The following is a 27,024-nucleotide window of genomic DNA, read 5'->3' on the forward strand; positions in this document are numbered from 1 at the left end:
CCTGTTCTGGTATGTCAGGGTTAGTATACCAGATTATTAGTATTGCCATATTTCTTCTATATGCTTTAAGAGAAATAATAATAAATAGGTATTTTAAAAGCAAAGAACTTAATTTCGATAATTGAGATTGAATAATTTGCAGGCTGAAGGGGATAATTTTTTCCTTCATTTCTAACTCCATTTAATATTGCAACACAATAAGAAGAGTAAAGAAGACTATAAAATGTTAAAACAGCTTAGTTTAATGTGCAGCATGGTGGAGAGGACCTGTGCAGAGCTTTGCAAGCTGCAACCTACATAACTTGAGGTCAGTCAGCTGACATCGTCATCAATTCACGAGGCCGTGCAAAAGCCCTACAGGAACGCAGAGGCTGCCTTAATGCTACTGTCCAACTCTTAGCAGCAGCCTGGTAAATTCTTACTGCAGCTGAGCTTCTCTTCACTTTATACACAGATGTTGGTAATGCACTTTAATGAAACCATATAGTTTGTACTTCTTCTGCATGGTTTAATATACTCCAGTTTCACATCTGTAAACTGTGCATCACTTCATGCTTTAGGCAGAAATCATCTTTACCCTGTCAGGAAGTGTCAAAGCATGAGTTCAAGAATATATAAGAGTATTAGAAAGGTTTTTCACTGTTGAAAAAATATTTCCTCATTAAATATTCATTTATTCAAATTCACATTTTGCACTCACAGACCGATCTACAAAAAACATCAGCACGTGACATTGGACATTTTGGTCAAACATACTAGATACTGAAAAGAAAAATACACGAATGGATGGTCTGCATGTCATTTAAATGAGCTCGATCACATCATCATTTTTTTTTTCTCTCTCTCTCTCTCAAGACATCAGCAGCAGCTGCTTCTCAAACCAGTCAAGCATCCAATCCGGTCAGGTCGACCTTCAGCAGTTAGCACAGCCAATTAAAGGGAGAACACCTCATGAAGAAGAAAAACAAACCAATAAAACTCCCAAAAAGTTGTGACAAAACCAGTTATGAAATATAACAAGTGATTGATAATGTCATGTAAGAAGGAAAAAAAAAAAAAAACAATCAAGGAAGAAACAAAACAAAGGAAAGTGCTAGTAACTTTCAGATGAGTTTTACATTAGCGGATTAGTTAGCCGGAACCAACCATCATAGCCCAGTCCACCTATGCAGCCCAGTCTCAGAGTCCCATTAAGGAGATCACAGAATGGGGAACAGCACAGCCAAGTCTCTTGTCTCTCTGGAGCTCTGCGTTTTTCTGAACACTGCATCCAGGTTTGTGAATGTGAGGGACGAGACGGGTCAGGTGGCTGAGGAGCTGAATCCTGTGCCTGAGCGGTGGGCCAGCTGTGCGTCTGCTGTGAGAAAAAGCACGGCAGCTTTAGCGGCATCGCCTCAGGCCACGTAGTGATACTGGTTGGGAGTCTCCTTGTCACGCTCCATGTAGTCTCTGTCTATGAGCGACTCGATCCGCTTCTTCAGGTCTCCGGGCTGCGGAGAAGTCGGTAAAAAACAGCAGCAAAGTGAGATTTGACCACAATGAGAAGGAAAAAAAGAAATGAAGACATGAGGTTTAAGTCACCACCTTGACAGGAAACTTGAGCTGGTTGTAAAGCTCCGATACCAGCAAGTTGTGACTCAGCGTTTTCCTCATCTTCATGATTCGCACGACGGCAGCGTCGATCTGGTACTGCCTGTCCTGGAAAACGCGCTCTGTGGTGCTTACCTGCTCCTCCACCTGTGGATAAAATAAAAGGTCAGGAAAAAAAAAGTAGATTCTTTGTTTAGACTGCAGTTTATTTGTTAAAAAGTAAAAATAACAAACAGTTCAAATACAATAAGTTAAGAGGGACTTACGGTTTCCTTCATTTGAATCTGGTTAATCTTGATGCGAAACAGTTTGTGTTTAAAATCGTTGTTGAAATTGAAGCGATCTCCATCTTCCACGTCTTTCCCTCGAGGGTTCTTGTTGAGGACGCGCGCTTTCCCACAGGCCAGTGACTGCAGCGTTCGCTTGAGCTCGCCCTCCTCTACGCAAAACAACAGAGACCATCAGTGGAAGCCACAGACACCTCCTCTCACAGCTCCCCTACAGATTTAAAGACATGTGTAACCTATTCCTGTCGCAGCATGGATCTCCTCCATGCTGAATTCCTCCCCCTCGTTAAACATCAGCAGCACCAGAGTTTGGAACAGGGAAACCTGCAGCTCCTTCTTCCCCTGTGGGACAAAATATTTACTTTAATCAGATGTTTTGTCCATAACTCAGTGCTCTGTAAGCCGTTCAGACTCTCACCTCTTTAAACTCGGCCTTCAGGACAGCATGGCCCAGTGTGGGCTGCCACTGCAGCTTCCTCCCACTGTGTTTACCCAGGTAGAACAACTTGAACACTTCCTGCAGTTTCACCATCTATCAAGAACACACAAACGCATCAGCTGATTGACTGACTGCAGTTATTAAAGCAAATCCTATTACTGGGCTAACAAAGCACAATGAATCTAACCTCTGATGGCAAATGAACCTCCATAGGGGTATATGAAGGCCAGTAGCCCATAGTGAGGATGTTAACGGTGAGCTCAATCATGCTTGGTTCACTCTGGTTCTGCATATACTGAATAAAGAAAATTAAAGCATAAACATGTTAATGTGTCAATGACACCAATCATTTTCTATTAAAGGTGTTCAGATCATTCTGGTACCTGTTTGAACTGGATCATGATGTCTTTAGACAGCTCCATGTCCTTAAACATCCCCTCAAGCTTACTAGTAAAGGCTGCACCGCATTCTGCAAAAAAATTAAATAAAAATTTTACAGCTTGCATGTTTTGTACGCCACAAACACCCGATTCAGACTATTGTAGGATTTAGTTACTCTATTAAGGCTTCAGACTTATTAAAATCAAATAGTTACAGTTAATCTACAAATAAAAACGAAAATTTTTTCGGGTTTCTTCACTACTTTAATGTATGTTATTCAGATTCTATGTGACATAGAAACATAATAGTGGGTATATTTGTTGAGTGTAGAGAAAAATGAGATGTTTCGCATTAGCTTATAGTGGAATACATTTGTGTTTAACCATCTTAATCGGTGATTAAAGCTCCAACTTTTCTAAGCTAAATTTAAATAGATCTATATTTTATCAACCCTTCTGCAGTCAGAAGGTTTATAGCAAATCTTTGAACATCTGATTAATGCCCTCCCTGATAGGCCTGTCAGTTTTGATGAAAAGTCCTGTTTGCAGATGACCTGTAAACTTTTCTTAATGGATTTAATTTAATCTGCAGCAGAGAAACAGAGGTAGAATCCCAATGGACTAATAGATATTTTCCTTTTATTTGTTCTAACTTGCAGTTATGAACTACTTTGCAATGGTTTATTACATGGTTTTCATTTGTCTGGAGTAATAAGATACACACCCAGGTAAAAATACAACTGGCGGGACTAAAGACTCACCATGTTTGAGTTTGGAGAGCATGGACTTCTCTGCATCAACAGAGGCACTCTTACCAACCAGCAGACGCTTGGCCAAATCTTTCTTATAAAAAGCCTCAAACACGTCTTTCCCTGTATGAAGGAAAGCAGGTTTAGTCAGTCTTGTCACTGATGTCTGACTGTAATGGTGCAGTAAGATGAAAGGTTGATTCCTCTGAGGTCTAACAGACCGTGAATGAAGCGGAAGATGATCATTATCTTGTCCAGGATTCTCTCCAGTTCCTCCTCTGTCGCCTCCTTGTTTCCAGCTCTTAACTTAGAATCCACATATTTAGCTGGAAGAGAAGCAAAAAGACCAACAAAAGATCTTATCAAAGACCAGAACTAAGCGAGAATTAAAACAAAATGGACCGTATTGAGATTAAAGATGATTGGAATATTATTTTCTTTACCCACCGATGAGCTCAGCAGGCTTGTTGGGTCTCTTGTTGATGAAGGTTTCAAAGGCCTCCTTCATGGCGTTGATGAACGCCTCGTTACGTGCAAAGCAGCTCTGCACCACATTGTCCATCTTGTCCTTAAAGTCCAAAAGCTCTTGGACCATATCCTTGTCTTTCTCTGGTGTGCAAACGATCTCTCCCCCAAATGACTGCAATCAGATGGTTTATTTCTATTTTTCTGAGACACAGACTGGTCTAATAAATACGTCTAAAGCTGTGTCCAAACGTCCGCCCTAACCATTAAATTTCGCTCCTTATTGGTCACGTAACTCCACCTCCCCGCAAGGTGCCTGCACCATCTTTGTTATTAGTCGCTACTACAACCCTACAATCCCACGATGCTTTGCGAGGAGAGCTCTTGCAAAGCATACCAAGATATATCTGCTCGTCTACTGACCATGGATGATCACTACTTTTCAAGCTGCATTGTGGGAAATTTCGAGTCCACTACCCGTTTCATCCACTAGATATTCGGACACTCATTTAAAATGGTGTAACTAATATATAGTGATTAGGGCAGACGTTTAGACGCAGCCTATATTACGTCATTCATGTGCAAACCTTAATGTAGTCCCTCCAAAACTGCAGCAGCGTGGGCAGTCCACCTTTCACTTTACTGAAGAGCTGGTAGAGGAGGGCCAGCTCAGTAACACGGTTCTCATTGAGTAGATTACTCAAACCTAGCATAAACAAATAAAGCCACAGCAAACATTTTAGTTTCTTTCTCACCTCAACAGCTCATAGATGTCAAAATAAGTACAGATTAAAGCTCCTCTGAGGGATCTAAACAAATAAAAGCCACATGTATGTATCTTTGTATGAACAAAGGCTTTAAGAACTTAAGAAAAGCAACAACAAAAAAAACAAGAAACAAAAAAAAAACAACCAAACATGATTTAACTAATCAGAAGCCAAACAAAGACGTTCTGATTGCAGGACAGTGGGACATGTTCTTATTCTTCTGAGGACGCAGACTGTCTTCTAGTCTGATGCAGAGGCAAAAATCAGGTGTTTTTTTAAGACCACAGATCAAGTTCCAAGAACTCACACCCTTATACAGTTAATAAACTTCTGAAACAGCTCTGAAGAAAGTGAAAACATTGATGAAAAACATCAACACATCTGACGGGATGATAATAGAGTCCTGCTGTTGTACCTTTTTGTAGAATTGCATTCATATGTTCTCCTAAAAGTTGCTTCTCCACACAGCAGATCAGAGGTTTCCTGTAAAATAAGACATACATTTCATTTCAAAAACTACAAAAGTTTAAGACAAGAGGTTGAACATGTTTTATGTCAAATAAAATATGTTTACAGGGTTCAGTATCAGTCTCTGTCTTAAAAATGGCTCTATTACTACTCCTACAGTGCTTAGAGAAAGAAATATATCAATAAAATACCAAAATAAAATAAAAAATCAGTTCACTATTCACTCAAAAGTTGAAAATGAGTCTAAATACATTGATAAACATGAGCACTGATGTCAGGCTGAAATAATCATTCATATTAGTAGAGCAAACTACTGCAGCACCACCTGGTCTGGTTTTCCCTTTTCCATCAAGAAAACATTTCAGGATCATTGCTTCAGAAGCAGAGGTGGGTATTAACTAGTTACATTTACTCCGTTCCATTTATTTGAGAAACTTTTTGAAAAAAAAAAAGCACTTTTAGTAGTTTTACATCATTGTACTTTTTACTTTTGCACTAGTAAATGTATGATAATGTTTCTCAATTGAGCAAAATGTCTGGCTACTCCATCCATTGTGAGTAACTTCACTTAATGAAAACAAGCTCGCTTTAAACAAATATGCACCATTAAGAGAAAGACTTTCTCCTTTTTTGTATTCAAGGCTCATTGGCTGAACGTTATTTTCCATCTGCTGAGTCTGCCAGTATAAACAGTATACGATAATTTAATCTATTCTTAAATACTATAACTATTGTTTTTACAAATGTTATGTTTGTTTTATGTTTTTACTGTGTAATCACTCTATGTTTATTTTTTATTCTTCCTTCTTATTCTTTTAAACACCAGAATTTGTATGTCACTTAATATCTTGTGTAATTTTACATCATTTTGTAAAATATTAAATCAGTTGTTATGGTGATGAGTAGTCAGTAGATCAGTTACTCAGTACTTGAGTAGCCTTTTTACCAAATACGTTTTACTGTTACTTGAATATTTTCTTCAAAGGTTACTTTTTACTTTTACCTAAGTGCAATCTTTAGATACCTTTAGATACCCCACATCTAGTCAGAAACTAATAGACTCAAGAAAAGTTTATTTTCCAAAGCTGCAAAGGCAATCATCTCCCTGCTGGCAGTAACAGAACGTCTCTCCTTAAAATCTACTGCACTTCCAGCCCATTTCAGCACAAGCTGCATTTTATTTAAATACTACATGCTACAATCCATAAACATGTGTTTCTATGTTCAACTTTCAATATATTCTAAGGATGTTTGTCAGTTTTTTTCTATAAGTGTTATTAACCTATGTCTGTGTTTTTGTACATGTGAATTTAGAGCTGGTGGTTCTCACAAAAACTATGATCATGGAGACATAATGAAAATAAAAACTCTTGATTCAGCTATGGCGGCATTAGGGTCAGATCAGGGTGGTTACCTTCTGCCTGCAACTAACCCAGGTTTATGTGTGTTGGGTCAGGGAGAGAGGTATATGTACATACCATAAACTTCATTGTTGTTATAATTGTGATGTCATTACTCACATTTTTTTGACATCCAGCTGAGTTACACTATCAGCTTCTTGCTAATGGAGCTTACTCTCCAAGCATGAATGTGTACGCTATTGTAAAGTGTAGATCTTAGCTTCCAACAGAAATGGTGCTGCTTCTGCCCACTCTTGTTTGCTCCATCAGTGATGTTGACAACAGCCCGCATATTTATGTCGCACCAGCTACGGTGGTCACAACAGCCTCACAGACCCGCCCCCTCTATGTAGTTGGCTAGAATGTTGCTTTTGCGTTTTGTCAGGATTGGTTGAATTGTGTGATTGACAGATTAAAGATAGGAATGATAGAAAGTTGGCAACTACAGAGTAAAAAGCAAAAGCCTAATAAAATAAGGACTTTCAAGTCCAAATGTCACTCTGGGGTCAGGAGGCACGACCCGCCCACGCCAGGACTGTTCATTATTGGAAGTAAACTAATTGGCAGCAATTGTTTCCCCCTCCTGTTCTATAATTGTTTTCCCCCCCATCACTTCACTTTATAAATGCCCTTTGTCCATAAAGAAGCTTTTGGATTCACAGTTTGAGCTCCAACCCTATTAACTATTTTATAATAGTGTTTTTGGATAATTATCATTGAAGATGTGTGAGTTTATCACACCCTGGTATTGGCTGCCTGTTGCGTGTCAGAACTGATGTTATAATCTAATTCGGACAGTTCCTCTGTTTGGATATACAGTTATAATCTTCATTCTGTACATGGCAAAGATTTGGGAATGGAAAGAGCGGTGTCCTTCAGCTAAGAACGAAGCCTAATTTTTAGATAAGGCTGGAGCCATGGATGTCTAATCATCTGCTAATGTCTGTGATGTAAAATATGATGATGTGGCAGACTGGAGATGTATAAAATGCCTTCTTCACATTTAATTGGGGCCACTTCCTGAAAGGTGAGCCTGGAGGTGAGCAGCTGCCTTCCATATATTGTAAGTAATTTCTCTGATCCGAGAAAGATTACAATTTCTATCAGAATCTGTTGTCATGTCTCCTGGTTATTTAATACATATAAGTTATGAAATGTTACTTAAAGAGTTTGTCCCAAGTGATCTCTTTTCAGGAAAAAAGAAAAAACGGAAAAGATAGAGCATCAGGGTGCATACACAGAGCCTATCTTTAACAATAGTAAAAACAAGGCCCTTTCTGGACATGTCTACCATTAAATATGAGTGAAAGCAACAGAAAGGCTGTGCCAGCAGCGGCTCAGTTTAAATCAGGGGTCTGCAACCTGCAGCTCCGCGGCCACAAGTGCCTCTCTAGACACTTGGCAATTAGCTGGCTTTCCAGCTAATTCTTTTAAATATTTTAATTGAAAATTGCATTAAATTTCAAAAAAAGAATTGATTATTAAATATAACAGAAATGTATTATTTAACCTTTAATAAATGTAATTTCTTTTTCGTTTTTTTTAGCAACCCATTCAAAACATATTTATTCTCTTTTTGCACATTTTCCCCTTAATTTTATAACCTAAAATTTCAAATGGCACAGAGGTTATTTTAAAAGGACAATATCCTGTGGTAAATATTTATCAAATATGGTCTTATATATATATATATATATATATATATATATATATATATATATATATAAAATAAATGCATGTAATATTTGCGCCTCTAAACAAGTTTTTTTGGCAGGACTGGAGTCAATTATGTCTCTTAGGATTATCATTCGGGGTTGCAGACCCCTGGTCTAAACAATCTATGATTATAGGATACATTTCTAAAACTAAAGCAGGAAGTACTCTTTTAAAGATGAAGATTATCAAATTTTACCACATTTTAGTGCAGGGTACATTAAACATTTATCATCCAAAAATTATTTTCAGACTCCAATTTCCAGAGTTCTCTGTCCCTTTTGGCCCAAGTAAGAAAGGAGGGACAGACAGGTTAATGAAGGGGGGTCTAATTCCAGCAACTAGAACGTTTAGATCTCTCAGCTCCAACAATTAAATAATCAAATGAATCAGGATTAAATAACTGGGCCATTAGCAGGATTCTCTAGAAATCAATTCCTGCTGAGGAGATAATTAGTTTTGCGCTGATGCTATTTTTTGGCCTTGACACCGACACCTGATTGTGTAGTATTGGCCAATACTGATACTATCTGTTTGAAATTGATCTGTATGTGTGTGTGTGTATATATATGAAGAACTACATACTACTTGGGTGTAAAATAATTCCCATCATGGCTTTCTCAAGCTGCTGCCTACCTTTGTGAAGCAGGAAAAATAATACGAAGTAAATCCAGTAGAATTTTTTATTGCCAACCTTGAATTGATGACAATAGCTGAATAAACTTTTGGCTCTCAAAACGGTACAGATGCCCTATTTTTCAGTAATCGCCGATACTGATACCACCATTTTAGTGCTGGATCAGGGCCCTGCCCGATACTGGTATCAGTGCAACACTAGAGATAACTCAGTTTTTATTCAATTGTGTAGCCGTGTGTACAGATATAAGGGCTGCAGGACACTAGGATCTTTTAATTAAACTCTGGATATTTTTCCCCCTAAGACGGAACTGATTTAATTGATGGATGACTGAACTAAACCGTCATGGATCTTACTGTGTGCTCTGGTCGAGGTAGCTCACAATTCGATCATTCTCCTCCTCTAAACGGCGAGCCACATGGTGCAGGCATTCAGGCACCTACGAACATATAAAAAAAGATAAATTACTGAAATGTGAAGAAAGATACAGGCGATCAACGTGGCCAGTTTCATGAGACGATCCACTCACATCTCTCTCCTGCATCAGCCGCTGCCCCTCAGCAGCATAGAGACGGTTTGTTTCTGTCAAAAACCTCTCCTCAAAGCAGTCCTTATAAACCTTTGAAGATGGAGAACACAATGGTCAGGACTTGAACAAACAAAGCCTGAAGCTGTTTACGGGACATCCGATACCTGCAGGTCTGACAGCATCCCCAACAGACTCCGCAGCAGACTGCGATCCACAGTCTCCCCATTTCGCTCCAACTCTATCTGCTCCAAAATGCCCTCCACCGTTCGCTTCTGAATCGCCGCGTCGCTCACGATGTGGGTGCGGAACAGCTCCAGCCCCGTATCCCTGCAGCCAACAGATCAACATCATCATCTGCCTGACTGCATGATGGAAAAAACGAAGAAAGCTAAGAAACTTTACCAGATGGAGGGGAGGAGAGAGTTCTGAAGCACGTATGTTCGATCCAAGAAGAGAAAGATGCTTCGGATCATTATCTAAAAATAGAGAAATCGATTTATCAGCGCGGATTAACTGAAGACTTCTCTTAGCCAAGGCATTCAGACTCCTTACTTACAGTTTGCCTGCAGTGATCCTGCCAGCAGCGATTCATTCGTTTCAGGAAGGAAAGATTGTCCAGAGACTCTGTGAGCTCCAGGTTAAAGGGAAAACCACAAAAAACAACTTTCTCTCATTTTAAAACTCTTAACTTTTAATCCTTGACTTTAAAGCATGTGAAGGAGGCAGCCGATATAATGAACACAAAGTGGAGATATGGTTATAAAGCTGCGCATTTATCACATGAACTACCTGATCCCACAATTTATAAAACAATACCAAAATAAAAATGTAAAAAAAAATCTCACTACCTCTGTGCTTTCTAAATGTTTTTTCCAAGGTGTCCTGATGAGGTTATGGATAAAAAATAAACACAGAAAAAGGATATTCTCTGAACTGGTGAATCTGGGCTCGCACGTGGTCTTCACACACCTGGCACAGCTGCTTGTACAGCGTGGGGGAAACTTTGTAGGAACACAGGTTCTCCACAGCCTTTTGTCAGTGAGACGTTTGAGAAGAGTCACAGCAAAATAAACAAGAAAACAATCAGACACAACCTCAGCCTTCTCCACAGAGACGTTCTGAAGCAATTTTAATATTCAGTTTCCGATTTTGCTCAACAGCTTGATCCATAAACACACCAACCTGATAGAGCTCTTCCAGGTTGTATTTGATGGAAGTGCTGTTCTGGATGGCGCTCACCGCATCGCGGAGCTTCAGCCATGTGTCCTCTGTGTAGTTCTCTGCTAGTTTTGGTCTGTCTGTTAAAAAAAACACACACAAAAAAATACATTTTAATCACACAATTAACAAAAGCAGGAAGAAGAAACAACTTTTACTTTGTAAAAAATGCTGTGACACCTATTCAATGATTTTATAACTGATTATTATTAAATGACATTTTATTAAGAACTTAATTTCTCAAAAGAAATCTTCGGCATTCATAGAATATTTATTAGGACAGCAGCTAGAAATTTTTCTATTGATTATTTTTTCTATTTATTGACTAATCTTATATTTTTTGAAGAGTTTTGTGTTTCTTGCAGCTGTAAGTAGGGCTTCATTCAGCAAATGTTATGTTTTAGTCTGTGAACCATTTCTCTATGTAACGATTCGAACTGATTACCAGTTGGTCATTTAATAATAGATTAATCATGATTTCAATAATTTCAGTTCCAATAATTATTTCTGCCTTGATATTCATTAAAGCTCAAAAACATATTGCTATATACACTTAAAATATTCCGTCTCAGTGGGATTTTCATAACATCTGTACAAATGAACCTGTTTTTCTCTCATATTTACATCCTTTATCTCTAAAAAGTTTAAGCTTTTACAATTTATCAAAACTTTAAATAGAGAAATCCACCCAGCTGCTTAAAGACAATCACAGACGTATGCTGCAGAAGTAAAAGAGTCCTATGGAAAAATAACCTGGAGTAAAATACATCATTTTAGAATCTTCATTTTCATACTAAAACTGACAATCCTTTTGCTAATCGATTAATCTGATGATTGTTTTTTTTTTTTAATCAACAATCGGAGAGTAAAAAGTTAATTTAAAAAGATTTTCAATACAATTTAAACCACATGAAACTAAAACTTTTTCATTTGAGCAGTTCTGGGGACAGATAGAATAGAAAATCCATTTATTGTCCCACATGGGGGAAATTCTGCCGCTTACAGCAGCAAAAAGATTATAGAAAAAATGGTCACACAAATGTAGACCTTAGAAAAATGTATAAGAATAACATAATAGTGAAGAGTTACAAAATAAACAAATACGGTACTATAAAGTGTTTTAACAATATATTGACTATATTTTATGAAGTTTTTTTTTATCTTTAAGAGGATTGCTCTGTCAGCTAAAGGTATGTTTCAGACTAATCAGTTAACAATTAATCGATTACTATATTATTCCATGAATATTTCATTAATCGATTAATCGTGATTATTCTGATTAACAGTTTCAGCCCTAGACTAATTTGATGGGCACTCTCTATAATTTCCACACAATGATTGCCAATACTTTCTGCTACCAGAAATATTTGAAAACAGACAAATATTTCTTTCTTCAAAGCAAAAGAAATATTTAGAAGCCTTCTTTCAGCCAGCTGGCAGGTAGTGCACAGGAGCTATCTGTAGCAAGAGGAAACTAGCACTCTGGTTACTCTGGTTTTGTTCTTCCTTCATCTCCATAAAAAAAGTCTGTGCATTGGTTGCAACAATATGGCAGAAAATATCAGATGTTTTGAGACCAGGATTATTTTAAATTGAAGGTTTTAAGTCATTTATACAACTGTTGTTTCCCTGGAGTAAAGGTTTCCACAGGGAGGTGGCCTATTTAATGCTGTAAAGTTGTTCTTCCTCTTAGCTGAGAGCCAGCAAGCCAGAGATCTTTTGCATACCAAAACGAAGGTTGATGTTTTGTTTTTTGTAGAAATTAAAATGCTTAGAAGGAAAGTACAGAGCTGATTGCTTTGAAATGTGAATCACATCAAGAAAAACAAATCAAAGACAGGCCATTGCTTGTTTATCTAAGCATGGAACAGAAATGTTACTAACTTTTCAAGAAACATCCCCAATAAATAAAACCTTTTGCAGCATGAGCCCATCCTCAGCCCCCTGTAGCTGATGATGATCATAAAGCCCCTCAGTGACGGTACCTTTGAAGTTTTTGATGACTATTTTTTTGGAGGCGCCTGTTTTTCCTGAGGTCCTGGCCATCCCGTTGGTGCTGTGCTCGGTCAGAGCAGAGAAGCTGGCCCTCTTGTCCTGTCGGGTGTCCTCTGCCATTATCAGATTAGCGCTTTGGCTTACCGCTCTATGCTTCACAGTGTTTTTGCTTAGTTACTGCTGGATTCTTCTGTTGCCTTTTTTTGTTTTATCGCTTTTAGCGATGCGGTCCGTTAGCTGAACTAGACGGCCTTTAGCCAGCACAATATGAGCCCTATTTAAAGCACAGAGAAAGCAAAAACGACACGAATGAAGGTGGAGAAATAAACTATAGAAAGCTAAGTAGACACATAGCTAGCTAACTGTTAACTGAAACTGCAGCACACTTCAGCGACCAGTTTCCGTCCCATTCGCCACTTTTATAGCTTTGTAGGCTAGTCCGTGTCAGTGCGGACTATATACGGATTTAAACCGGTTTGGTTAATAAGTTGGGCAAAAGAAAAAAAGAGCTCCATAGTTAGAGCTGATATATCAGACTCATGCTGTTGGTAGCTGTCTTTACCATTTAGCTAGCTAGCATAACAAAATGGCTTTTCTCAGACGGGTTCACTTGGATAGATGCGTTCAAGAATAGCTCGGATTTTTGCGATTCGTTTAAGTTTGTCATTGTTTTTACTTGTGCTAAAAAGTTGGCCCCTATTTTAGCAATACTTTTAAATGCCAACTTTATATCCCCTGCTTTACAGTTAAGAAGCATAAATACATACTGTACTTAGAAGTAAGCCTACTTATTTTATTTTCTTAATGATCATAATGAAAATATCTCTAATTTACAGTTTCACTCATATTTACATCACACCTACATAAATAACATGTTCAAAAATAATACTCGTCTTTTGTTGTCCTAATTTGAAAAGCAGAGGAAATGTAGAATATATTTTTTGTTAGAGGTTTATCGTAGTTGTAAATAAGAATCTGAACATTTCAGCTTTAGGTACATTATCAGATTTTTTTTTTCTTTCTGACTTTCATAGTTATATATTTGGCTAGCAGCATCATTGCCGTGGTAACATGTTGTTTTCATGTTCGTTGATAGATTTCCGCCTTTTTTGGGTGGCCTTGAACGCACCTGTGTTCCACCTGCAGCTAGCTGAGCTTCAGATGGGAGGATAGGGAAGGACCCGACCAGTAAAAGCGCAGATTTCCCCAGCTTGCCTCGGCCCCTACTCTTGGGTACCATGGTGTATATTTTTAGAAACCTCGCATGGCGGTGGCATTCTCCATATTATTAGGGCTCGCCTGTCGGTGCCGATTCGGCCTGCCGTCCTGAGCGCTCTCTGCAGCGGTAGGTATCCTGGCTGCTAACGCCGACAACTCCTCCATAAACTCGGCAAAAGGGAGTTGCTCTGATGACGATCAGATCAAGGGAAGTGAGATGGACTGGATTTATGTGAATTTTTTCACGCAGACATGTTGAAATGAAACATCTGCACTGAACACAAAACGAACAAGTCCCGTTTTTAGTAGTATCAGGGAAAATCCAACAACTATATATTAAACAGTTAGCTTTAGCCTGGCTAAGTCTGCGTAAGCTAGTGGTAGCATAACCAGTTTTTCACGGATTAAAATACAACCAGACACCCAAATTTAATCGCTTTACACAAGTAATAAAATTTAAATAAAATACTTTATCACCAGATAGTTTCTATTAACTATAAGACAACTTTCTTGCCGTTATTAAGCGCTTGCTTTCGGAAGCTAACAGGAAGCTAACACCAATCCCAAAGTATTAAACAGATTCTCCCTTTTTTTTCCTCTATAATTTTTTGTCTTGGATATTTTTTGTTTATAACCGAAAAACAGCATATATATACACAGGTATATAATGTATATGTTTTTATATCAATGGTTTAACGGTCAGGAAGTGCAGAGTCACGTGCTTCATGTGTTGAAATCTGTCACTCATTAGATGCCATTTAAAACAGACTGTTAGATGGAAGACTGGCAGGCTCATGCAGAATGGATCAGAAACACTGAGATAAGGAAAGATTAGAAACATAAACTGGTCAGATGGTATGAAATTATTGTTTTATGGTGCTGTTCTAATTAAAACTGCAATATTTTATTTTTTTTAATAATAATGAGTATCATAAAATGATCAGGTTTTACCTCTAGTGCTACAGCTTTAACTGACCTGTTTGCACTGTTTAGATTAATTTCTTAGATGCACAAAAGTAATATTAAAAGGGTCTGATCTACCTGACAGTAATAGTCATTTCCAACACAAATGACTCATAAGGTATATCACATGATCTTGGCAGTGATTCAGGATTTTTACTATATGCAGACCTTAAATCAGTCATAGCTGCAGTTGTGTTGATGTTTGATTGTTTGCTTTGTATTTGCTTTTTAGTCTAGATGCCGTGGCTGAGATGAGTGTGAAGGCTTTTGAGCTTGTCCCCGCTGTGGAGCGTGACCTCCTCATGGGCGACAAAGCTCGCATCAACATAGAATGCATCGAGTGCTGCGGCCGGCACCTGTACGTGGGCACCAATGACTGCTTCATCCACCACTTCCTGCTGGACGAGGTCACTTCCTCCAAAGGCAGATTGAGCTACTCGGCCCAGAAGCTGCTTCACAAATACCTCGGCCTCAAGAAACCGGTTGCTGAGCTGCGCGCCGCCTCCGCTTTGGAGCGTCTGATAGTGCTTTGCGACGGCATAGTGTTCCTCGTCGACATGGTGACTCTGGAGTCTGTTCCCTCGGCAGCTGGCGGCGGGGTGAAAATCAGAGGCGTGACTGCGTTCTGCATCAACGAGAACCCCGTCAACGGGGATCCGTTCTGCGTGGAAATGGGCGTGCTGTCATCCAAGAGGAGGACGGTTCAGATCTACATGGTCTATGAGGACAGAGTGCAGCTGGTCAAAGAGGTGAACACTCCTGAGCAGCCCGTCGCCGTCAGCATCGATGGATACTTCTTGTGCTTGGCCCTCACAACACAGTACATGATCCTAAACTACAACACAGGAGCTTCACAGGACCTCTTCCCTTACAACAGCGAGGAGAGGACACCCATTGTAAAGAGGATCAGCCGAGAGGAGTTCCTCCTCGCAGCACCTGGGGGTCTTGGTAGGTCTAATATGGCTTGAAATATTTTTCTGCAGGGGAACAAAAAAGGTTATCTAAATATCATTTTAAATTGATTTTAATTTATTATACAGTGTAGTTTCTGTTCCCGAAGATTAAAGTTTTGTATGGTGAAGTTTGTTTCTGCATAAAACATAGTTTAGATGTTTCCCCCCTGCTTAGTAAAGTTTTTTATTTCATCTGCCCCCTCCTCCAGGGATGTTCGCTAACGCAGAGGGCGCATCACAGCGGGCTCCGGTTAATTGGTCTGAGAGTGTGATGGCTGCTGCTGTGTGTTTTCCATATGTGGTGGCTCTGGATGAGAACTTCATTACCATCCACAGCATGCTGGACCAACAACTGAAGCAGACGCTCTCATTCAGAGATGGACAAGTTCTACAAGATGTCGAAGGTATCCTGACTTAATCCTTTGGATCCGCATCTGGATTTTGCATAGGAACAAAAACGCTTCTTTCTTTACATATAAAGGCAATGGTTTTGTTTTCTTTAAGGGTAGATTTGATATCTCTGCTCCTTTCAGGCTTTAAGTCTAAAAGCCGCAGCGTCTTACCCAGAAGGGGCAAAACGTTGTCCAACAATAAACATCCTCATGTTTGAACTTGTGTGAAAGAAATGATCAAATCAAAAGATTTTACACTCATCTTTGGGGGAATTGTCGTGTAAAAAAAGTATTCATCTATACAGTCCAGTTATTTAAATGGAGATCGATGGATTTACTCAGTCGGTACTTTATTTTACTTTGCAAAGTAAAAAGAGAACAAGACAACATAAAGCCCTCATTGCATGCTGTTCAGCCCTGTTCTTAATAGACAAAAGTTTGTCTCCCTTACTTACAATAATGCAAAGCAGTCAGAGTCTAAACAAATTGTAGACGCTTTGGTTAAACAGTAAAATGTTTTAATTAATAAACCTTGAGAAGAATGTGGCTTGTTATGGGAATAAGTATTTCTTGTTCCAAACACTCATTTCATTCAGAAATTTTCTGGCCTTGCAGGTGAAACAGACTAAATAAAAAAGTGTTCAGTAAGCAAATAACATAAATCAATATATGAAATAAGAAATGAGTACAAATCAAAATTTTCCCTCCACATTTTCGCCTCTTTTAAATATAAAATGACATTATCCTAGTGTAATTAAGTATTAAAAAAAAAGGGAAATCAGTGAATGTATGTAGAGAAAAGTAACAACTAACAAACTAAAAATATATGTAACTATTAATAAATATATGATTAAAAAAGAAACATTTGCAATCAAGCCAGTGGACCATGTTAATGAATGATTATAAAACAGTAAATGATTATACAATCAAACAATAAATCAAATGCAGATTAAGTTTAAGCTGAAAAAATAAATAAATAAATAAAAAATATATATATATCGGAACCTTTTCAAAACTTAAAGAATAAAAAATAAATAAATGGTAATTTCAAATCATAGAATCAGTCATGGTTAAGATGAAAATTACTCAGATGATTAAACTTGTCAAAGAAATCCTAAATTTTTTCATTTTAGATTAAATGTTTTCTCGGTGTCTAAGCCAAAAGGAGCATTTCTGCTCCTGTCAATTTTTTGGATTTTTTTCTTTGAGGAGGAGGGTTCCCAAACGCTTTAGCCTGTAACCCCAGAAATAACAATACAACAGTTTCTAAAAATACAAAGAATTACTTCTCTATATTTATTTAAAACTATAAGGGGGATTAAACATCATGTTTAGGTTTTAACATATTTTTACTTATTTATTTTAAATGTATATTTTGATAATAAGATGGAGTATTTCATTATTTAATTGTGGATTTTACAGTTTTGTAAATATAACATTAGAATCATGTATTAGATAAATAATTGAATAGGAATGGAGCGATATTAAAATGAGAGCTATTATTGATATCCCTTAATGATATAAAAGCTGTTGAGCACCATTAAAAGAAAAACCCCCACACTGACAGTATGTTTATGTTTCAGATTAACTCCCACAATTCTTTACTACATCACTATCACACCACAAAAGTCAACACCCCAATCAAAAAGTGGACCCAGTTTCACCCATCAGTCCGATATATTTCAAACTAATAAGGATGTTAATACTGATATATCATGATCATGCATCCCATAAATAAATATCACATCTACTTATTTAATGGGACATTTACATTAATGTATTTTATGATATATTTTGCTCATCAGAACAGTAGTTCCTAATCCACTTTGGGAACTTCTGACCTTGATGATGGAATCTCAGGTTCAGTGACTCAGAAAATGAAAATATTACACACAAAAAATTCTCCCGATTTTACATTTAGCTCTTCTTTTATTTTGTCAAACTAACTAACCTTTGACAGCGTATTAAACTAGACCCACCCGCCAGCGGGCAAAATCATGTGGTCTAGCCTCGATGAATGCCTCAGGCCCTAGAACTGGAGGGCAAATCACAACGCAGAGATCTGTTTTGAATATTTGGATGCAAATTGGGCGGGGTTTTTTAAGGGTGCATAACACTGGAGAAAGCATAACAAGGAAGATAGCAACAGCTATTGAACAGTTCTCGTTTGACTGAGTTTTGGAAGGATTAGACTTGGGGTTTTCGTTGAAACGCGAGCATGAAGTGGCTCTACGCTCATTCGTGCTGACGTATTCGCCGTTTTTCCGACAGGCTGTTTATTTACACTCCCCCTCCAGCTTTCTGTTGCGCTTCCTACGTCACATTCAGGTGCGTTCATTGGTCAGAGTGTTGGCCAATAGGCACACAGATAGCAATTTGAAAAAAACGGGTTGTTCTCATCAACAATCTTCCGATGTCGCTTTAATCGGGGCCAAACTAAATTACACATTTAATCTCACATTTAATCATGTTTATCAGGCTAAACTTTTGACGCCTTCATAGAAAGGATTATTGATCATAATGGTGAACTCTTTGTTCATTAAATGTCCTCTAAATGCAGGAGGTTGCACCTGAACTTTGAAAACTAGGTTTGCACAGATCTACTAGGGATATTTAAAGAATGTCTGCTTTGGAGCTGTACTAGAGAATGGAGTCATTCCTGTCAGATTTCGTCCAGTTTGCCATCTTTTTTTTTTTTTTTTTTTTTTTTTTTGTATGATAAAAAGGGATTTGTCCTTACTTTGCAAAAACTTGATTAAAAGGAATTGTAGCCAGTTTTCTCTTTGTAAGTCCAGCTGATTCGTCTGTGATGGTTGTGTGTGATTTAGGGAAGGTCATGCTGGCTTCCACTAAGGCTGTGTACGTCCTGGTTCCTCTGCCATTGGAGAGACAGATTCAAGACTTACTGGCCAGCCACAGAGTGGAGGAAGCGCTGGTCCTAACAGAGGGAGCACAGAGGAATATTCCCAAAGACAAGTTCCAGGTAAATATCTGGAGTATGTTTTCGTTTCATAAACTTGGCAATAGAAAGTAAAGCCGAAACCTGAACAGGTGGATTAGAAAATAGAAGATAAAAGGTCTGGCCTAAAATAACTATTAATACCAAGTGGAATGTATCTGAATGCTTTAGGTATTATAAAAGGCTAAAGAAGTGAGTGAAAATATAAGCAATGACAAAAATAAAACCCTTAGCTATCTTCTGATTATATTTCTGCTGTCGTTAAAGTAAAATGTAAGGAAAGACGACAGAATGTTTTTTAAAATTTCTTGTCTTTATATAAAGTTTATGGAGGCGTTTAGAACAGCTTATTGAAAAATGACGTTTTTATTATTATGCAGCAGTCTGTTCATTGTTCTCCCAAATTACTCACTTGTTTCTGTTTATGTTTCCCGTGAACAGCAGCATCTGGTTAGTGATGTTTTCATTGTTGACCTGAGCAAGAGAAACAGTTTGACAGATGATTTAAGAAGTAAAATCTGTCACTATTTCTGCTTTGTTGACATTTTCTTCAGATTTTGCACAGAAGAATCCTTCAGCAGGCCGGGTTCATAAAGTTTGGTCAGCTTCAGTTCCTGGAGGCTAAAGAACACTTTAGGTAAAAGCTAGTCGTCCATTTCTGGATTTCTTCACCAGTTTTCCCTCCCTTATTACTCCTCCCATCCATCTGCGGCTTCAGTCAAAAAATCAAATATAGATTTTCCTAAATGGTTCTTCTTTGATCTTGAATTTATAAACCTGTATTAGATTAATCCAGTCCCTGCATTCTTCATTTCAATAATATTCCAGAAGTTATTATCGTTTTGATAAAAATCAAGATTTTTCCTATCCTGTGACTTCTTTGTTAAATATTTATTAGATTATATAAACTTTTTGTTGTTTTTTTGTTTACAGCTCTAAAGAGGAGGACATTTGAAATAACATATATTTGTCTAATATAGATCTTAATACATTTTTTTTTTTGTTTTTTGTTTTTTTGTTTTTTAGAAATTTCCAGTCTTGATGTATCCTTCTCTCCTCCTTTGTCTTCAACTTTTTTATCTTTTCCTGCCTCTCATGATCCTTTCTTTCATTTTTTCAGAAAGGGTCAGCTGGATGTGCGGGAGCTCATATCTCTCTACCCCTTACTGCTCCCAGCTTCCTCGTCGTTCATGCGCTGCCACCCTCCTCTTCACGAATTTGCGGATCTCAACCATCTGGCGCAGGGTGACCAGGGAAAAGTGCTGCGATGCAAGAACTTCCTCATCAGTTATTTAGGCGAGGTAACGCCTTCTTCAGCCCATCTTTCTTGCAGTCCAGTAATTTGTGACACAGTTTTGTGTTTTTTTTTTTTTTTTAACTTCCCGTCTCTCTTGAACACGTTCAGGTTCGCAGCACGGACTTGGTGAACGGCTGTAGAGACGACGTGGACACAGCTCTGCTGAAGCTCTACGCCGAGCAGGATCATGACAGCCTGTTGGATCTGCTGGCTTCAGACAACTCGTGCCTGCTCACAGACAGCATTCCATGGCTGGAGAAATACCACAAGTGTGTATGCCTACAGGATTATTCCTGGAAATAAAATCTGGCTACATATTGGGGTTTTAAACAAGTAGAAAAAAGATCCTGAAGGAAATAATGGACAATAAAGTTGTATTTCTCCTAACAAACGGTTGGATTGTGAACTGCAGACATAGGGTTGGACATTTTGATCCTAAATGTTTAGACTCTGTTATCTAAATGCACATTTCTTAACAGCAGCTAAAAGCACAATTCTTCTGCTTTATTTGTTCATCAGCTTTATAAAGAGCGAGGAAAATTAATATAAATTATTCTCAGGAAGTCTTTGTAAACTGAGGAAATTGGCATATGGAGTTTCAGTGGATGATTAACGAAGGAATCGGTTTGATCTTTTTTCATTATTGCAGTGATAAAATTGACCAATTCCTGAAGGACTGTGTGAGTCGGGCCTTTGGTGGATAAATACTCCTCATTGTCCCTCGCTGTTAATTAGCTTCCCGATGAAGCTGTTAAATCCACGTCCAGTTCCATCAGGCCAGTTTAATCACTGCACAGAAATGTAATCATGTGTTTGACTGAACTCGCTCTTTTATTTCTCAGATATTTTGCACTCGGGCTTCTCTATCATTTTAACGGTCAGGACGCAGCAGCACTGCAGGTTTGCACATCTTCATTGTTCCGAACCGAAATGATTAAAGCTGCAGCCTGCAGCGGATGGTCACCCCTCCCTCTCTGTCTTTTAGCTGTGGATTCGTATTGTTGACGGTGAACTGCGCGACTCCACCAGATCCGATCTGTATGAGTACATTGTGGACTTTCTCTGCTGCTCTTCCAATATGGAGATTGTGTGGAAGTATGCAGACTGGGCCTTGCGGAAGGATCCCACCGTAGGTTCCCCAAAAATGTAACTCTGCTGTCTGATTTTTAAAGCCGCTCAACCCAAACTTTACCTTTTTTTCTGGGAGCCTCTATTTTTCTAGTTTCCATCCATAATATATATATTTTTTGTTCCTCATTCATTATTACTCCTAAATCTCTTTAGCAAACGTTTATATTTATGTTTCTGTCTGAACTGAAAATGCAAAAGAAGAATAATTTGTATTAAAAATGCAGATATTAAGAGTATTTAGGAGCAGTATAAAATGCAGTATTTAGAAGTAAAATCATATCCCTCTCCTCAGACTGCAGGTTTTAATCTTTCTGATAGATTTTTCTTTCTTTATAGAAAGGTGTTCACATCTTTACCAAGAGGCCTGTCTGCAAAGGTGGATCGGAGGTGAACCCAGATGAAGTCATCGCCTACCTGGGAAAGCACAGCCAGGCTCTTCTTCTGTATCTGGAACACCTGGTGTTGGAGAGAAAAATCCAGGTTAAAAAATTTGCTTTTATTTGGGGATACAGCTTACAGGAAGATGGAAAGAATTCTTGTTTATATAAAAAAAAAGGGAGCAGCGGTTTGATTACTTGAAAACCACTGTATTGTATATTTGGATCCTAGTTTACATGCAGAGGACTGCAGTGGGTGGATTTGACCTTTTTAAGGTTGTTTTCTTCTTCTGGTGCCTTCAGAAAGAGAAGTTCCACACACATTTGGCTGTGTTATACCTGGAGAGGGTGGTGTCGTTGTTGAAGACGCCTAAGGATGAGGACCAGCTGACCAAAGCCAGAGAGAAGCTCCAAGCCATGCTCAGGGAGTCTCATTTATACCGTGTACAGTTTGTTTTAGGTAATAAAAGCATTTAAAGATAAAGTAAAAACATTTCTGTTTTAAACAGAAATAAGAGCTTTGTTCAGGTTTGAAATTGTGCTTTTGTTTTTTTAACTTTGATCAGGTAAAATGGAGGGCTGTGAAGAACTTCTGCTAGAGCGTGCAACACTACATGGGAAATTAGAGGAGCACGACAAAGCGCTGCATATACTGGTGCACAAACTGAGAGACTTCCCGTCCGCAGAGGCCTTCGTCGTCTGGGCCTCGTCAGATCGAGATCCGCTTTATCGGCAGCGGCTGTTTCACCTCCTCCTCGGGGTCTATCTGCACGACGCCCCCTCTGGATGTGGCGGCAGCAGTGAGATGGAGATGGCAGCTGTGGATCTCCTAAACAGGCACGGCGAGGTGTTCGATGCCGTCCGCGTCCTACGGATGCTCCCAGAAAACTGGTCCCTGCAGCTGCTGAGGCCTTTCTTAAACCGAGCTGTCAGGGCCAGCATGCACGCCAGCCGTACGTCCCAGATCGCTTTGGGACTCGCCCGCTCTGAGAACGTGCAGCTGCTGCATGACAGGGTGAGCGACACGAAATGGCTGGGACTTGGTTTCTTTATTATCATTCTTATTCATGAGGTCAGACACTGATCATTTTAATCAGGTGGATGGTGAGTGAAAACTTTTGTCAGTGTAGTTTAGGATTTTATGAAGTAAGTTTAATACTTTCCTGATTTATTAAAAAGTCTGTCATGTTCCTGCCGGGAAGCACACCATGAATTAATTTATACCGTCACTCATCAATCAACATCAAGGAGGTGGGACTTGGGCTGCTCCCATGTTGGGCTGCTTCTCAACCACCGTCATAAGACGACAACTTCTTGGTTTTCTTTTATTCCAAAGTCAATATTATTGCTAGAATCACAGATGTACTGTATTTATTTCCAATTTTAAAGGTATAATGGAAAATTTTTGCAAATTTTTTTCTCTCCACTTAAAAAAAAATGCAAATTCCTGTACCCGCTCCCTAGAGGGAACGTCTACTAAACCAGTGCAAGAGCATCAACGAGCCCATTTCTCCTCGTGCACGCTCTGTTTAAAAGTTGCTGCTCCAATAGTTCATACAGGCATACTATGTCTGAATGGCCGCACTAACCTCTAAATCCCTCAATCACTATATAGAGCAGGGACTTTATAGTGAACTCAGTTAACTGACCATTAGGACAGATGATCACTGCTTTTTACTACCCTTTGGTCACGTAACTACTCCACCGCACAGTGCATGCACCATCTTATTAGTTGCCGCTGTCAGGTAGCGAAAGCCTATGGCAACAGCGGGCTGCTGTGTCAGCAAATCCCAGAATGCTTTGCGAGAAGAAATCTCCGTGCAAAGCATTCCGGTATATATCTGCCTCTTCTGTGGCCTTTCTTTTCTTCTCATACACTTTGTAGACGCATTTCCTCTTACGACCCTCGGCCATTTTCAAAGAAATGCGGAGAGAAAGGTGAGCTTCAATGACTGGCTGAAACCGTAGCTCACCATACATATACACCTGAATGTGAGCATGCGCAGAAAAAGATACCTAAGTGGGCGAGCACGTAGGACAACCTTATGTAAATATTCTACAATGATTGACAATCAGGTGGACCACTTATTTAGACGATCCACCAGGAAATTAAAGATCGTCCTCTATACCTTCAATTTATTGATGGCACATATAGAAATAATTATTAGATCTTCATTTGATAAGTCATTTATTAATTGTGGTTTATTGTGCCAATGTGGTGTAATCTATATCAGTAGCTATTAGCATGATGCAGCTTCTGATAACAAGTTGCTGTAAGATAGAATGCGCCATGCGATGAGCTGTTCTCTGGGCAAGAATTTAAACCTGGGTTGTTACCAATTGTAAGGAAAGGTTGAAAAACACTGTAGCCTCCCTCTAATTATATGTATTTCATAATATTTTTCTAAATATATCAGTAAGTGTGGCATATCGCAAATAATCAATGAGCAGACATTTTTATTTATTCTAAATAGTCATAGCTTCATTAAATCTTACTTAAAGCAAGTTTTTCTCTTTGGTTTGTTGTAACTTTTTTTTATTTTTTTTTATTCTACCCCCTCTTCTACAGTTGAAGGAGCGAAGGAAACCTATTTTTGTGTCAGAGAAGAAGGGATGCCACCTGTGCCACAACACCTTCAGCGAGCCAAGCGTGGTTTGCCTGCCAGGGGGAGTGCCTGTCCACGTCCACTGTGCCGCGCAGAGAGTGAGAGACTCTCCCACAAAGAGACAGTTAACTAATAGCAGCAACCATACGTGAGATTAGACATTTCACACTACAGTCTGGTGTTTGACTGGAGGAACCGAGCCACACCTGGAAGCACTGAGAGCCTGGATGGGCTGCGGCCTTCTAGGAGAACAAGAAGCACAGATGAGAAACCAGTTTGGAGGGAGGAACGCGAGGGAAGGTGATTCAGCGCGACCGCGTTGAAGAACGGATTCCTTGGGCTGTTTTTTTCCTGTGCTGCGATGCTACATGTTCAGACTTGATATTTGAGCTCCTTTTCTTTCTGTGTCTGTCTTACAGAGTTAAAGCCCCAAATTATGAAAAAAAATATATATAACAGAACAGGATTTTTTTAAATACTTTTCCAAATATTTTGGAAGCATGAAATAATACCAAAACTGCTTCGGTTCTTGTTCAGTCAGGTTGCCTTGTTATACTGTCCTAATGTGTGCACAGTCGTTAGGTCTTCATCTGGAATACAACAAAAACATTCTTTGTTTTCTGTCTTTTACAAGAGATGGCATCTCTGCAGCCCTTTCCTCCTCCTCATCTAGAACACCAGGTGTTTGTTTCAGTGTTTTACTTGGTAACCTGCCATGAACAGTTGGATCCGACCTACATTTTCATTTTGATCTGCTTAAAAAAAGAACCTCATCACCTGTGTAATCTATTTGGAAAGACCTGGTGAAGTCTTAAAGATTGTTTGTGGTCAATTGTATGTTTAAATGCAGCTTCAGCTGCACAATAAGGGAACTCGAAGGAAATTCAAACATGTGCTATTAATCAAATGTTATGGTCACAGTGAAATATGGTCCAAAATTATAGTTATGGTCTGAATAATAAAAACTGGTTTTCAACGCCGCTTTCAGCTTCTGTCAACAGCAGTGTTTTCAATGATGTCCAAACCATGATACTTCCACCTCCAAGAAGCCCAAATGCTATTCCCCCTTCTGTTTTATAAAAATAATATGAATGTCTGTTCAAAACACATGAGCTTGATGAAATATAAACAGTATATTGGTAAAGGAAACTTTCCAGAACTGTTAGGTGGGAATAGATATGGCTAATTAATAATGTGATGGTTAGACCATAACGGAAGATCAATGGAGCAATTTCCTGCTTTTTTTAAAAATCAAGTTGCTATAACTCGTGAAAATACTACCTAAGATAGTACGGCTTATAATGGATTTTATTTTTGGGATCCAGTTTGTTTAAATGGTTTACCTTTAGGCCTAACACCAGTGTTGGTTCTAGACCAGGGGTCTGCAACATTTCAAATCAAAAGAGACATTTCTCCCTCAGTTGGGCTAATAAATATTGTTTCAAACAGCAAAATATTACTTTTTAACAACCTATTATTTTTGTTAAATATCTTTCTTAGGAAATATGTTGCCACCTTAAAAAAACCAACACTTTATTTTATTTTAACTTTTAGAAATGGTGTCAGAATTAAAGTGGCTCAATAAGAAGCATGGATTTTTTTTCTATAAGCTATTTGATGTAAAAAAAAAAAAAAAAAAGCATTAAAAAAATCTCTGCTAATTAAAAGAAAAATGGCTCTAATGCATATTTCTGGTTCTTTTAATCTCACTCTGTTGGGAAAATTCACATATTCTTTATAAAAATAGCTAAAGTTTCTAAGACTGGTATTTGTTATTATAGTACATTAGTTGTTTAGGTCATTTTTAGGCTCCAGGGCCAAAGGTTGCAGACCCATATTCTAGACTAACTTTGCCAGGAGGCCAGGATAGGCCTTTTTAAAAAAAAAAAAAAAAAATGGGCGAACCAAACAAAAGAATAAAACAAACAGGGCAGCAGTTCATTGTTTAGATCATCGATACAAAGTGAGCCGAAGAGATTTGGACTTCTAAGGTCATACAGGTTAAAACTGTAATTCTGTGTGAAAATGACAAAAGCCAAATGTGTAACTTAATTTTTAAATCATCAGAGTGAAACTGCAAAAAAAAAAAAAGTTAAACGCTATAATTCATTCGACCACAGGGTGGCAGTATCGTCTAAGAAAGGCAAAAGCAAGCTGTAGGCTGAGGTAACATGATTCTGCACTTTAAATAACTGAAACTATGTTCTCTTGCTTTATCTCATGATCTAATGACGCACTGCAACCCAGATTACATTGCTCTGCACACCACAGAATAATAGATCAGGATAATAAAACCCTCAGATTGTTTATGGCAGCCATGATCTAAAACAGCATCTGCCACTGATGAAGAAAGGGAATCATTTTTTTTCCTTCTCTTTCTAAAGGAAACAAGTTGGCCTGGAGCATATGACCTCTAAACTTTTCACCAAACCTTTCATCATGTGCTGCTTTGATGGTCCAAGAGCATACCTGAATGGATTAATACGTCTAG

At 38.5% G+C, this 27,024-nt stretch overlaps 2 protein-coding genes across 2 annotated transcripts; one reads left to right on the forward strand and one right to left on the reverse strand.

Annotated features, from left to right (window-relative positions):
• Window positions 1–653: 653 nt before the first annotated feature.
• Window positions 654–13,231, reverse strand: cul4a (cullin 4A). Its single transcript, XM_015380377.1, has 20 exons — window positions 12,628–13,231; window positions 10,607–10,722; window positions 10,350–10,453; window positions 9,981–10,050; window positions 9,827–9,900; window positions 9,589–9,751; window positions 9,425–9,514; window positions 9,252–9,334; window positions 5,093–5,160; window positions 4,498–4,616; window positions 3,893–4,085; window positions 3,667–3,771; window positions 3,458–3,568; window positions 2,700–2,785; window positions 2,504–2,611; window positions 2,296–2,409; window positions 2,114–2,219; window positions 1,857–2,029; window positions 1,585–1,737; window positions 654–1,490 (listed from the first exon to the last, which is right to left on the reverse strand). Exons 1-20 carry the CDS (start codon window positions 12,755–12,757, stop codon window positions 1,395–1,397), a joined length of 2,262 nt encoding a protein of 753 aa, XP_015235863.1. The 5' UTR covers window positions 12,758–13,231; the 3' UTR covers window positions 654–1,394.
• Window positions 13,232–13,729: 498 nt separating this feature from the next.
• tgfbrap1 (transforming growth factor beta receptor associated protein 1) lies at window positions 13,730–26,028 on the forward strand. Its single transcript, XM_015380376.1, has 13 exons — window positions 13,730–13,982; window positions 15,051–15,766; window positions 15,981–16,175; window positions 18,992–19,146; window positions 19,677–19,759; window positions 20,243–20,423; window positions 20,528–20,688; window positions 21,262–21,319; window positions 21,405–21,548; window positions 21,887–22,030; window positions 22,231–22,387; window positions 22,494–22,942; window positions 24,497–26,028. Exons 2-13 carry the CDS (start codon window positions 15,070–15,072, stop codon window positions 24,683–24,685), a joined length of 2,613 nt encoding a protein of 870 aa, XP_015235862.1. The 5' UTR covers window positions 13,730–13,982; window positions 15,051–15,069; the 3' UTR covers window positions 24,686–26,028.
• Window positions 26,029–27,024: the final 996 nt, after the last annotated feature.

Source organism: Cyprinodon variegatus, unplaced genomic scaffold, assembly GCF_000732505.1.
Source record: "Cyprinodon variegatus isolate N-32 unplaced genomic scaffold, C_variegatus-1.0 Scaffold212, whole genome shotgun sequence".
In the NCBI taxonomy this organism is placed as follows: Eukaryota; Metazoa; Chordata; class Actinopteri; order Cyprinodontiformes; family Cyprinodontidae; genus Cyprinodon; species Cyprinodon variegatus.

What these genes read in the sequence shown, in the direction of transcription:
- cul4a (XM_015380377.1), bottom strand. Translation starts at nt 12,757, where the DNA reads ATGGCAGAGGACACCCGACAGGACAAGAGGGCCAGCTTCTCTGCTCTG. An exon ending in TCTCTCCTCCCCTCCATCTG is followed by an intron (nt 9,752 to 9,826) that starts GTAAAGTTTCTT and finishes TGTTGGCTGCAG; the next exon opens with GGATACGGGGCTGGAGCTGT. An exon ending in TTTGGAGGGACTACATTAAG is followed by an intron (nt 4,086 to 4,497) that starts GTTTGCACATGA and finishes ATCTGATTGCAG; the next exon opens with TCATTTGGGGGAGAGATCGT.
- tgfbrap1 (XM_015380376.1), top strand. Translation starts at nt 15,070, where the DNA reads ATGAGTGTGAAGGCTTTTGAGCTTGTCCCCGCTGTGGAGCGTGACCTC. An exon ending in CGCAGCACCTGGGGGTCTTG is followed by an intron (nt 15,767 to 15,980) that starts GTAGGTCTAATA and finishes CCCCTCCTCCAG; the next exon opens with GGATGTTCGCTAACGCAGAG. An exon ending in TGTTGGAGAGAAAAATCCAG is followed by an intron (nt 22,031 to 22,230) that starts GTTAAAAAATTT and finishes TGGTGCCTTCAG; the next exon opens with AAAGAGAAGTTCCACACACA.